Genomic DNA, 13,996 nt, shown 5'->3' with positions numbered 1-13,996 from the left:
GAGCGCTCCAGACATCCAATCCCCGAGTAGAAAGGGGAGGGGAGGGGGCGCAACTGGAAGCCGGTTTAGCGATTGGGGGCGTGGTGGGAGAGTATCCCGAGGCTCCCATTGGCCACAGCTGGCCGTGTAAACAAACATTGCCTGAGCTTGGCCGAGTCAATTCGCCTCAATCCTCTCAAAACTTACCAGGGCTACCAAGAAAAACACATGCAAAATATTTCCCTCAAAACACTTGCATTCTCGATAAACTGACCCAAAGTAACTAGCACCTTCTGGTGCTCAGAGTCCATACAAATTTAATTACTTAATAATAAGAATAAGGCCTAGCTGCCCAAATACTCACAGAAATTCAGAGCAGCTGCATAGCCACCCATTGCACGTGGCCACTTTTAAATTAGAGTCAAATAAATATGTTTTTAACTCGGGTGATTGGGGGGGAGGGAGAGAAACAAATAAATACATTTTAAACTCGGAGGGGGGACCTAACCAGAAAATCTAATGGCTCTTTATGTTAGAGGCAACTCACAGCTTACATTCATATGTCTTTACAGTAGTTATTTCCCCTTCCTCAAATCCAAACAGTTGCTACTTCTGTGTTTGCCTTTTGTTTCATTTCCACTTTTAACAGGCTTGTCCACACTCAGCTTGTCCAGTGTCTAGAAAGCACAGGTCCAAGATGTTTTCCTCTTGCCCGGGGCTTTCTAGTCACGGGTCCAAGCAGTTTTCCGTTTGCCCCGCTGCTTTCCTTGGGGAAACCCACTCTTTTCTGCCGGAATGGCACAAACATCATTCTGTGAAAAACCTGACCAGTGTTTGCTCCAGTTCCACAGTAAAGAGCAGGTTTAAAAGCGGCGGAAGAAGCAGAAGCATGGATGATCCCAAAAGGATTGATACATATTATGAAAACCTGGGGGGAAATAGTGTCAAGAGAGGAAGTCCCAAAACATAGAATCATACAATTTTAAAGTTGGAAGGGATCCTGAAGGTCATCTTGTCCAACCCCCTGCAAAGCAGGACTCACAACTAAAGCATCCATGATAGATAGTCATCCAACCTCTGCTTAAAAATCTCCAGTGCAGGAGAGTCCACCACCTTTCCACAGTCGAACAGCTCTTACTGTCAGAAAGTGCTTCCTGGTATTTAGTCAAAATCTCTCTTCCTGTAACTGGAAGCCATTGGTTTAGGTCCTTCCCTCTGGAGCAGGAGAAAGGAGCTTGCTCCATCTTCCATGTTACAGCCTTTAAGATATTTGAAGACAGTTATCAAATCTCTCAGTCTCCTTTTTCAGCAGGCTAAATAGCAATGCTGTTTTGCAGCCCAAAAATGCTGTGCATTTTTGCATTTATTAAGGCAGCCTTGCCACCTGTCCAGGCCCCACATGCAGTCTCATACCATTTTAAAGCTCCTCCCGTGCCAATATCCTGAGAACTGTTATGTACGGAAGTTCTCACCCTGGGCCAGCAGGGGGATAATGTAGATAGTTTTCACTCAGGTCCACATATGCAAAAAAGGGATTGAAAGTGACGTTCAGTGATTGGATAGTTACAGAAAATAGTTACTGTTGCGTTCTAGTGGAGCTCTATATAAGCAGGCTGGCTGAACCCTTCAGTTCAGTTCTCTTCTGGCCTGTGAATAAACAAGAGCTGTTTGAAGAATCGCTGTGTCGTCTGATATGTTCACCCACAACTTAACAAGAACTGTAATTTGTTAGTGCTGAGAGCTTTTAGGAAACCCCTATTCCCCTTACAGAGCTACACTTCCCACAGAACTCTTGGAAATGTAGTTCTGTGTAGGGAATAGGAATATCCTAGCAACTCTCACACATAACAGGCTATGGTCCCTGGGATTCTTTGGGGTAATCATGCGTGTTTAATGTGGTATGATGCAGCTTCAGATGTGTAGTGCAGATGGGGCCCAACAATAATCAGTTAAATGTTTCTAAGCAGAATTGATGTTATAAGTTCCACATCAGTTAACACAACATTCATTGATAATTCTACTTTTTCCAGAAAGGGTGGTTGGTATTTTAACAATATCTGAATTATGAAGAAAGGCTCTAAGCAGACAACTTCCAGAAGAAACAAGCAGACTGTTGCCAGTACTACCTGTAAGAAATTGTCCATTCAACCCTCTGAGCAGAAGATAAAAACATGCCAAAGAGATTTTGTGCAGCTGTTCCCGCTAGAAGTCAGCTTAAAAGTTTTTAGTGAACTTGACATTCAAAGTTTATGCAATGCTGCAGTGACATGCAAAAGTTGGAATCAGACCATTGAGAACTGTGATGATTTATGGAAACATCATTGCTTGACTGTAAGGGCTGTCTGTCAGCGAGAGATTGATGACGACAGAGGAAACGGTTATTCATGGAAGGTAAACATTTGACTGTTGAAACTGTAGTGGTGAATGAAGATTTTCAGTCCAAGCACAATAGCACCCAAGTTGTTAGGCTCAATTGCCATTTGGTAGGGCCATTCATCTCAAGTTCCATTCCCATTTAACAAGGTGGTTTGACACAGCATCATAATAGTACAGAAAAACATAGCTTAGCTCCCCCCCCCCTTAATCAATAAAAACAATATGTAAAAGAGAACAATGCATTCTCAAGGCTTCTGAAAATAATCATCTTTGATTATTTCTGAAAATAATCATCTCCTAACCATACATTGGATATAATAGCCCTTTGGCTAGCACAGTCGCAGCACATGTCTGATGCCACAGTAATTACTGAATTGCTTTGCTTGTTAGGCTCTTAATCTTACATTGCACTGCTATAAAACAAGGATATCCAACATGGTACACACATCAATATATTTTGGTTTACAACTTTCACCAGCCCCCACAACATGGCTAATGGTCAGATATGATGGGAGTTCAAAGGCTTGCAAAATCTAGACAATACCACATTCCCTAGCCTTAAGGTAAACATTTCCATAGTCCACTAGTGGGCAGTAGTAAACCTATATCTTGAGAGTTCATTTTAACTTGCAAATACAGTGGTACCTTGGGTTACATACGCTTCAGGTTACATATGCTTCAGGTTACACACTCTGCTAACCCAGAAATAGTGCTTCAGGTTAAGAACTTTGCTTCAGAATAAGAACAGAAATCGGGCTCCAGAGGCGCAGCGGCAGCAGGAGGCCCCATTAGCTAAAGTGGTGCTTCAGGTTAAGAACAGTTTCAGGTTAAGAACGGACCTCCAGAACGAATTAAGTTCTTAACCCGAGGTACCACTGTACATTTTTCTGGTGTAAGTCATTCTCAGTTTTAGGGTGTTTCCATATATAATGCTTGAATAGATCAGCAGAGCAAATGTTAAACCTATAATGGCTAGAATGTAGTCTCATTTATTTCTTTTACCTTCTCTTGTGCATTAGCAGTATTTTAACATGGTACAACCTGCATGAAAAAAAGTTCCAATGTGTCACATTTAGCAACAGGAACAAGCAGTCCTTAGTTCTATTTGTGAAATGATTTGCAAGGAATGGTTACTTGTGCCCTTAAGAGGAGAGCCAATTTAATTCATTGCTCATGCCTTTCTCATATTCCCACCCTCAGGTCACGCTCCTGAGAAACTACTGGAAAAGCAAGGTGAAGTATGAATGGCTGAGTGGGAAATATAGCAATATTCATTCCCGTGTTGCTTTGCCAGAAAAGAGCATGTATCCCATGGATGTGGACACCTGGGGAGAAATCCTGGAAGCCGAACTGGAAAGATAAAATGCCCAAAGAAGGATCTTACACAGAAGGAACTAGAAATGAACTCATCTGCAGAAAAGAGTGTTCTATATACAATTGTGGCAGCTTTACACATTGCTGTTGTTTTGTTTTGCACTTTCAGAGCTGCTGTTATTTAATTGTTTATTTTAAAGTTTGAAACACAGTGTGTGTGTATTTCTCTTCTTGGACTACTCTCCCAAAATGTACTTTGCAAAATATGTCAAAACATGCTTGAAAGCTGGAATGTTATTATATTCTGCCTTAACCTGTTGCAGGAATTAGCTGGAAGGGAAGCTTAGGATGACATAGTAATGAAAAGAAAAGGAACATGCCTGCTGCATGAATAAAGTCATCAGAAGGATTTTGATATACATCTGGAATAAGAGAAAGAACATTTGTAATTCATTGTCTGTTTCCATGCAGTTTTCTGGTTCACATATTATCTGGTATGCTGGGCCAGAGGAAAAGGTTGAGAAACAGAGCAATCCTATACCTGAGAGCTGGTAGTTAATGGTTTGTGGGATTTGATGGAAGCCCTGCCATGCTGCATGAACTTGAGCTACACTGCTAGCACAAAAGATACACCAGCAGAATATCCAAGATAGGCCAGTGGAACTGCTAGCATGGCTAAAATGGTGTGGAGAGGTGGGTGTGATGGATGGCACAGAGGAGGTGCACACTTACGCTGTATCTTAAACTATGACAGACCATGATCACATCGCACCTATGGTGCATCTTTGCAGCAGCTAAGAACATAAGATCCAAACAAGACCCTACTGGATCAGGCGCATCTAGTCCAGCATCTTGTTTTCACCAATCAGCTACTTATTTTGGGCTAAGCAGATGCTCGTGGGAAACCAAGGAGAAGAACATGAGCACAAGAGCACCTCTCATGGTTTCCAGCAGCTGGTATTCAGAAGCATTGCTACCTCCAGATATATTACAAAGAATTTTCATCTCGTTGACTTCAGTGTGGGGCAGTGAGAGGGGGAGAAGGATTTTTAAAAGGGGCCTCGTATCAGCAACCCCTGTGTCCATAGGTTGTCATCCCAGTGCTACAGCTAAGGTTCCCTCAGCACAAGGGTTTTCCTTGCACAACAGAACCCTCTCTTCCTCTCCTTCCCTATGCGCTTCCTAAATCTCTTCTGGGGTTTCCCCCAACCTTTTAGAGCAGAGTTGGAGACAGAGCAGAGTGCATGTGGAGGAAGAGAAGGGGGAATCCCCATTGCACTAGTGGAAATATTTTTTTGTGGCAGCTTCCACTAGCACAACTACAGTGATACCTCGGGTTAAGTACTTAATTCGTTCCGGAGATCCGTTCTTAACCCGAAACTCTTCTTAACCTGAAGCACCACTTTAGCTAATGGGGCCTCCTGCTGCTGCTGTGCTGCCGCTGCACAGTTTCTGTTCTCATCCTGAAGCAAAGTTCTTAACCCGAGGTAATATTTCTGGGTTAGCGGAGTCTGTAACCTGAAGTGTATTTAACCTGAAGCGTATGTAACCTGAGGTACCACTGTATTTAGTTGCATACAACCCCATGTTACCATGACAGAACAGAGGATATGCTGTAACTATACCACCAGTATATGTACCCCTCATAGCAGTAGACCCAAACCGTACATTTAAAGCACATCCATTTAAAGCACACGACTTCTCCCAAAGACTCCTGGGAATGGTAGTTTGTTAAGGTTGCTGGGAATTTGTAGTTCTGTGTTTAAATGTGTGTGTTGGGGGGTGTCCTTTATATCTCTGCCCTCAATGTGTAAACCCTTGGAGATCTCGAGTGAGCTCTGGTTGTAGACAAAAGGGAGAAAAGAGAATGTAGAAAGCTGCCTTATACCAAAGCAGGCCACTGGTCTATCAAGCTCAGTATTGTCTTCAGCGATTGGCAGAAGTGCTCCAAATGCACAGGGAACAGACACTTTCCAAAAATATGTGGAAGATTAATAATAACTGTACCCAGTAACCTGAGAGCAATACCCATGTAACTCAATGGAACATTTCTGAGTAGAAGTGCATTGTATTGTACCTTTTTTGTTTCTAAATGTTTTCATATATTTTCATGGTAAAGGTAAAGGGACCCCTGACCAGTAGGTCCTGTCGTGGCCGATTTTGGGATTGTGGCGCTCATCTCGCTTTATTGGCCGAGGGAGCCGGCGTACAGCTTCCGGGTCATGTGGCCAGCATGACTAAGCCGCTTCTGGCGAACCAGAGCAGCGCACGGAAACGCCGTTTCCCTTCCCGCCGGAGCGGTACCTATTTATCTACTTGCACTTGACATGCTTTCAAACTGCTAGGTTGGCAGGAGCAGGGACCGAGTAACGGGAGCTCACCCCGTCGCGGGGATTCGAACCGCCGACCTTCCGATCGGCAAGTCCTAGGTTCTGTGGTTTAACCCACAGCGCCATGTGCGTCCCATTTTCATGGTACAGAGGATAAATTTTGAGAAAACAATTGTTACAACAGTAAACAACAAATAACTTGTCCTGACAGAATTACAGACTTTTATCATGCCATATGTTCAAATTTCATTTGATTTCTCTAGGAGATCACCAGATAACTAGGAGGTAAAATAATCTAGAGACATGGGCTTACGGTGGTTTGGAATGCAATCCTATACCCCAGGGATGGGGAACCTTTTTCAGCTACCTTCCAGGGAACATGCCAAAAGTGAATGTTGCCTGGTGCAAAGCTAGGCAGAGGAACAAATGTGAATTTTACCTTTGTACAGTAGGCTAGTTTTGACACACTCACAAACAACTCCATCTTCCATCAAGGCAAGTAAGAAGTGTTATACTAGAGTTCAAGGACATATTCCAGCCAGGCCAATTTGATTACTATCCCAAGTAATTAAATGATTGCAGCACTTTGTAGAGAGCAAGGTTTCTGTAGAGCAAGGCCTTCAGCACAACTTCTGCCATACTTATAAGGTATTCTTGTCTCAATCTCATGCTACAATCACAAATGATCTGAGGTTGTTTCTGCGAAAAACTGTGGAGGAAGAGAAAGATAAGCACTAGTTGTGAGATGCGTAGGCCCTGTACGATGCAGGTATCTCTCTGGAGATCTTATGTGGGGCAGCGTATCTAACGGCTGCTGTGCTGCTTACTTCCACCTCTGCTCCACCTGTGCATCTGTAAGTAAACCAAATATTGCAAAAGCAGCAAAGGTGGACCCTCCAAGTGTCCCTATTTTCTAGGGTGACTCCTCTAATGTTAACCATCTTTGACCCTGTGGTGGTGGTGGGGGAGGCTTCTTGCTAATGCTGCTCTTGGGTCGGTGCTGCCCAGATGGCATTGACATCTCAGATAACAACAATCAACAGAGGAGGCCCTGTTGGTCCTTCTGGGTGCTGCCCAGTTGGTGTGAACCTGCGATAGGGCATACTTGGTGAAGGTTCCACTCTCCCTGGTGAAGCATGTCTGTCTCCTTCATTAATGTTCAGATATCCGATGGTTGAAAGACACTGTTCCTGGCAACCTTGAAATTATTAGCTGTGATGGCTACTTTGAGATGTTCTTAATGTTCTTAAGTACATTCAATAATATTTTGCTAATTTGTTCTTTACCACCCTGTGCTCATTTGGGAAGAAGGGCAGGGTAAACATTTAATAAATAATGAAAATAATTTTTAATGGAAGCCAAACCAGATAATGGGATTTATGATGACAGATAATGGGAAAATGAGGAATACAAAGTGAGGTTGCAGGGAACGAGGCAGAGGGCTTCTCGGTAGTGGCACCCACCCTGTGGAACCCCCTCCCCTCAGATGTCAAGGAAAATAAACAACTATCTGACTTTTAGAAGACATCTGAAGGCAACCCTGTTTAGGGAAGTTTTTAACGTTTGACGTTTTATCGTGTTTTTAATATTCTGTTGGGAGCTGCCCAGATGGGCGGGAAATAAATAAATAAATAAATAGTAATAATTATATTTTGTTTAAGCTGAGGACAGCAGCCATGAAGCAATGAAATAATCAAGATAGCACAGAAACACAGACAGTGGTGTAGAGTTTGCACAGCCTCAGTGACCTTTTTATAACTCTGAGACCGACACATCATATTGTAGTACAAAAAATAGGATGAGTTCCGGTTTCCTTGGTTTGCAACACTACAGCATATTTTTAGAGGTAAGAGCCTGGGTGGTAGGAACCACACAGCAATTATCACGAAGACATTGGCTAAATGAGCAAGCTTTATCTTCCTCCTCTCTCTTCCCTTTTCATTGTGGAACCACTGACACATTTGTAGTCCCGTCAGCATTGATGACTTACAGGAAAGGCTAGCAATGAGTAGTTTCCCCTTAAAACATTAATTTTTAGAACTCAGAAATAATGATGAAACATGTACATGATTAAGGGTTGAGGCATGGTGTACGTGAACCTGACCACTTTTCCCTATTTTTAAAAAAATGTTCTTGCTGCTGCTGTTGTAATCATTCCTTGAGCCCAAAATGAGAAATTTGTTCAGGGACATGAAATTATACTACATGTAAGGTTGTGGCGTTCAGAGGCACTGTGCTGCGATGACCTCCAGTTCCACACTTTATGAAATTGTCAGAATTTCATATTTGCAGACATTAACTATTTACCAGTACTGGAAAGCTTTAGTGCTCACTTGTTTTAATGTTTTGCCCTCTGTTCTTCTAACTGCCCAATTTAATAAGATTCTGCTGAAGTTAAAGATTTTGTCTTTGTGGAACTGGAATGATGAATCTGTTGGTCATCTCCTTTTTACACTGCAGGGAGGCCAGAGAGAGGCTGATTCCTCCAGAAATTTAGTACTCTTCCCAGATATTTTGATATTTTCTGTTCATTTGATGATTCTAGCTACGTTACTGATAAGATAACTGAATTCAGTGAGCTAGTCATCAGTACAAATTAGGAAGCAGATAATAAAGTCAGAACTTCCTTTTGCTCCCTTTATAAATTTGCCTGGTTTCTTTTTATGCTTTTGAATTATGGTGCTGGAGGAGACTCTTGAGAGTCCCATGGACTGCAAGAAGATCAAACCTCTCCATTCTGAAGGGAATCAGCCCTGAGTGCTCACTGGAAGGACAGATCCTAAAGCTGAGGCTCCAATACTTTGGCCGCCTCATGAGAAGAGAAGACTCCCTGGAAAAGACCCTGATGCTGGGAAAGATGGAGGGCACAAGGAGAAGGGGACGACAGAGGACGAGATGGTGGGACAGTGTTCTTGAAGCTACCAGCATGAGTTTGACCAATCTGCAGGAGGCAGTGGAAGACAGAAGTGCCTGGCGTGCTCTGGTCCATGGGGTCACAAAGAGTCGGACACGACTAAACGACTAAACAACAACAACAATTCTGTTTGTAACACATTTCATTGTTCTTTGGCATAATGAATTTATGCATTCATTCAAGCAGATATGTCACACAGCTTTACTAAGTTTTGGGGTACACTACACTATACCAATCCCACTTTTACCAGAGAATTTCCCCACTCACTCTGGGGAAAGAAACCAGAGACCCTTGATTTCTATCATTCTGTCTGTGCATTATCATGCTCTTTTTAGCATCAATGTGTGCACACATTTTCAAGCTTACCTACCACAACCAAAATGGCTGATATACTCAGAAAGGTACTTCTGGATCAGGTACTGCATTCTGTGGTCCATCTGAGTTGTGGTGTCATCTTGACACACTCAGTCCTGCCCTTTAGCATACATTCATTCTGTTACACCCCAAGGTCCATGAGCAGTGCAAAATTCCAGGCCCTTCCCAGGGTTGTCTCCGTTGGAAAGAGCAAGGGACAGCAGAGTCTTTAAGAAATATGTTCTATTAGCACATATTTACGCCTGGAAATCTGCAATGGAGGGGGTGCAGAACCCCAAGTGTCTCCTGTTGCTCCCGTCATAGCTTCAGCAAGCTGGGGTTCAAAGCAGCAGTAAGACATGGCTCCCAGTATCTGTGTTGCAGCACCTCCAGTCAGTCAATCAGTCAGTTTTATTGCACATAGCCAAAGGCTGCCGCAATGTACAATGTGCAATGCACCTCCGGTCACTAAAAGGCAAAGGTAAAAAGGTTAAGGACCCCTGGATGGTTAAGTCCAGTCAAAGGCAACTATGGGGTTGCGGCGCTCATCTTGCTTTCAGGACGAGAGAGCCGGCATTTGTCCACAGACAGCTTTCCGGGTCATGTGGCCAGCATGACTAAACTGCTTCTGGCGCAATGGGACACCATGACGAAAACCAGAGCGCACGGAAACCCCGTTTACCTTCCCGCCGCAGTGGTACCTATTTATCTACTTGCACTGGTGTGCTTTCAAACTGCTAGATTGGCAGGAGCTGGGACAGAGCAATGGGAGCTCGTCCCATCGTGGGGATTCAAACCTTCGACCTTCCAATCGGCAAGTCCAAGAGGCTCAGTGCTCAGTAGCCAATATAGCTCTGACTTCCAGCTCCTGCGTGAACTTCTGGCCTGCCCAGCTGTTTGTGGAGGCCTGGCCTTTGTCCTCCTCCTTCTTCCCAGCACACCTCTTGCCAAAAACCCAAACCTCCCGTAAAAGGGCACTTTCTCCTGTCAGCTCTCAGTCCTCCCCGTCACCTTGGCAACCCCTGTTTTGCACAGACCTGTGAACTTTCTGTGAGGGTGCCTGGCATTGTTTCATAAGGGTTGGCATTCAAGCAGCCCAGTCAGGAATTCCTTTTCTGGCACATTTCTGTACTTTGCATTTTCCTTTCCTCGCTAGATTCTGACATTCATTATTGGGTTCAGAGGTGTCCCCCCAAAAACACTTATAACAATATCTTGGCGACATTGTTCCTATCAATCAGGTGGCACTGTGGGGGTCTATACTAGATGGCACAAGTCAAAGAGGGGATGCAGTGCATCCATACCAGAGGCGGCAGAACCTGTTGTGCTGCCCTAAATCTGCTTGTCAACAGCCCCTGCAGCCAGCCTTGGCCTACTTACTATTCAAGCTCATCCAAACCAGACTGAAGTGATAGATACTGCAGTGCACTTTCTAAACCAGGCTTCCTCAACCTTGGCCCTCCAGATGTTTTTGGCCTACAACTCCCACAATCCCTAGCTAGCAGGACCAGTGGGAATTGTAGTCTCAAAACATCTGGAGGGCCAAGGTTGAGGAAGTCTGTTCTAAACCATGGTTAGCAAACCTGAGGTTTCTCCAGATGGTGTTGGGACTCCAGTTCCCATCAGCCCTCTGCAGCATGACCAATGGCCAGGGATGATGGAAGTTGCAGTCCAGTGACATATGGAGGTCCACAGGTGGGCAACAGTTGGTCAGGAGTTACCGGTACCAGTCAGATCACCCAGGAACTGACCGGTACGGTACGTTTCCACAGCAACAGAATTCCCGGACTTGTAGCAGAGCAGGCACAGCGAGTGTTTGACTTGTGAGTGAAGAGAGAGTCCACACGCTGTAGTTCTTCTAAACTAGACAGCTTTATTTACATCAGACAGATAAAACAACAAGCACTCCTTCAGAAACAGCAGACATGATGTCTCTCTGCCTCTCTGTAAACACCAAACCTCACACCCCCTCTTATCCTGCACTGGGAGAATGTAAGTGTGACCACTTACCCCAAACACAGACCTTCACAGAACTCCCCATGACGCTGGAAGGTCAGCGGTTTCGTGAACTCATCTGCCAGGTTCTTCGAACTGGGACAATATTTCAGTTCCACTAATCCCAACTGAACGCTCTGACACACATTCTGGAAACGGATGTCTAGGTGTTTGGTTCTGGCCTTAAACTGCCCAGACTCTGCCAATTTCAGACAGGGTTGTTTGTCCTCCCAAACCGTGATGGGCAAGCAACACTCTCCGCAGATCTCTTAAACCGAGCACACATAGAACCCCAGTTCCCTGCAAATCTCAGACAGCACACTGAACTTGTAGCCTTATGAGGCTTTGCCCTCGGGTGGGAAAAATATTGCGCCTGGGAAAGGGAAGTGGGAGTCAACAGACACTCAAGGAATAGTTCCGGAGAAAAGGCTTTTATTTCTACCATCCATGAACTGGTAGAAGGAGCAAGTGTGATAAGTCACAAAAGCATGCACAAAGTTCACAGTCCTGTGCACAAGCATATATACCCCTTTCCAGTTCCCTCCTCCTTTCTCCTCCCTCAGGAGTCCTCTGAGCATGAACAGAAAGCTGTCTTGGGACTATTGGGACTCTTGGCAGGAAAGGGGTTTCAGAGTGTTCATATATGTTTCAATCTCTTGTTCTGGCATGGTTCCCGGACAGAAAGTAAGTTGCAATGTGGTTCTTTAGCAAGGCCAGAAGGCATCAGAAAGGCCTGAGAAACAATGGACTGTGTTCCCTACCTTTGTTGCAATCTTTTTAGCGGAATGTTTCTGATGCTTAGCTAATGCCTTTTAGCTGCTGAGAAAAATGATTTTGAAAAGCTCTGAGAAGCTTTGAGCCTGCTTTGGTGGGGCATGACTTCAGGCCTAGGTGAGGTCACCTGTCCTCACCTTCCTTCAAACTCAGCCTCAGTAGAGGAGAGCGCTATGAGACTTTGCTTTCGGGACTCCCACCCAACCAAAGCGTCCCCGAACTTCACCACCATACCAGAAACGGACTTCCTGTCTTCCAGATTCGCCCAATTGCTGTCTGCCCAACACGTCAACTTGACGTCGCCCTTGGCTGACTGCTTGAGACAGAAGTCTTTGGCATCTTGCAGGTAACGCAGCACCCGCTTGACACCATTCCAGGCTTGTACGCTTGGGCTTGTAGCTTCTCGGCTGAGCAGATTAGTAGCAAAAGCTATGTCAGGAACAAGAGACAAGGAGCAATGAGGCTTCCCCTTCTCCTTTAAGGGTTAGTGTTGAAGATGTGAGGAGAAAAATGGATTCAATGGAACTTCCATCATCATTTACTGCACAATTGATTTGATCCTCATAACTCCTTATCAATGATTCAGTCTTTTCACAGGCTGGTTGTTATTCAGAGCAAATCCTGTCCATTTTATGGAGTTGTGAAATTCAAACTAATGAGTACTGAACTCATTCCACTTTCACACAGCTTACATAAGTTCATCCTTCTATCCTTTTTGCACAAGATGTGTGTGGTATCTGTTTCATTTTTTAAGTGGAGCTCATTATAAGTATGTAGAAGCTTCTATGAGTTGGCCTTGTACTGGGAGACCCAGGTTCATGTTCTGGCTCATCCATGAAGTTCATTGGGTATCCCTGAGCCAGTCACTACCTCTCATTTTATTTTATTTTATTATAAGGTGCTTTGAAATTATTCTGTGAAAACTGAAAATTTAGAAATTGTTTGCTTATGCAAAAACAAAGATAAAATAAAATGTTTCCAATGATAAAATTGGAAATATGTAAATATATGCATAATGTACATAATTTGAAGTTAGCAACAGTGTTGTAGAACAGTGTTGTAGCCAAATGAATCAACTTGGGGGCCAGTCCTAAGGGTGTTAAATGCTTTGTTGCCTTCTCCTATTCCAAACCACTTGTTTAATTGGGGTTTTTAAATCTTAATTAAACATATGGGATGGAGGCAAGCAGTAGTGAAGTAGCAAGATTGGCCCCACTACTGTGTCTGCACCACGTGGAGCTCCCCTTGGCCTCAGCCCTCCCACTCTCCCTCTCAGTAACCAGCAGCGATGTGTAGCATTGGGAAACCAGGTAACAATGCTGCCCTGCCCATGCCACCTTGTTGATCACTTTGGAAAAGTATGGCAAGGGAAGGAAAGAAGGGGAAGAGATTCCTGAGACAATTGCTTGTACAGTGTGCTTTAAGAAAGCCAGACAGCCTGTCTTCAAAATGTTGCAAAGCACCACCATATTGGGGGAATGCTGTGGTGGCTAGACAGGAGTTGAGCTTTGCTCAGTGACAGCTCCAGCTTCCAATCCAGGACTAGAATCCAGTCACACTGCTTGGGGAGGAGGGATGGTGAATTGTTAAAGCTAGTTAGTTGGAAGTCACATTTTTTAAAATCATTTTTTATTTTCTTCTTTATATTTTCTCTTTTTCCTTTTTCTTAGGAGAGTATAGTGCTTATATTTTTTATTGCAGTTTATGTCATTATGTTTGTACAGTGGTACCTCTGGAATGCAACGGGATCTGTTCCGGAGCCCCGTTTGTATCCAGAGCAGAATGCAACCTGTATCCAGAGTGCAACCTGTATCTGTATCCAGAATGCAACCTGTATCCAGAGCAGCATGCGCGAGTGGCGAAACCCGGAAGTAATGCATTCCATTACTTCCAGGTCGCCATGGAGCGCAACCTGAAAATGCCCAACCTGAAGCGACTTTAACCTGAGGTATGACTGTAT

At 44.1% G+C, this 13,996-nt stretch overlaps 1 protein-coding gene across 1 annotated transcript; it reads left to right on the top strand.

Annotated features, from left to right (window-relative positions):
* Positions 1-99: 99 nt before the first annotated feature.
* On the top strand, positions 100-4,088 carry FBXO48 (F-box protein 48). Its single transcript, XM_053380476.1, has 3 exons — positions 100-258; positions 2,010-2,370; positions 3,556-4,088. The coding sequence occupies exons 2-3, from the start codon at positions 2,044-2,046 to the stop codon at positions 3,715-3,717; spliced, it is 489 nt and encodes a 162-aa protein (XP_053236451.1). The 5' UTR covers positions 100-258; positions 2,010-2,043; the 3' UTR covers positions 3,718-4,088.
* The last annotated feature ends 9,908 nt before the right edge of the window (positions 4,089-13,996 follow it).

Source organism: Podarcis raffonei, chromosome 3, assembly GCF_027172205.1.
Source record: "Podarcis raffonei isolate rPodRaf1 chromosome 3, rPodRaf1.pri, whole genome shotgun sequence".
Classification (NCBI taxonomy): domain Eukaryota; kingdom Metazoa; phylum Chordata; class Lepidosauria; order Squamata; family Lacertidae; genus Podarcis; species Podarcis raffonei.
The sequence above is the reverse complement of the archived record's forward strand: the minus strand, read 5'-3'. Positions and strand labels throughout refer to the sequence as shown.

Bases quoted from the DNA above. Each gene is read 5' to 3' on its own strand.
- FBXO48 (XM_053380476.1), top strand. From the start codon at position 2,044: ATGAAGAAAGGCTCTAAGCAGACAACTTCCAGAAGAAACAAGCAGACT. The intron at 2,371-3,555 runs GTAAACATTTGA...TCCCACCCTCAG, and splicing joins GAAACGGTTATTCATGGAAG to GTCACGCTCCTGAGAAACTA.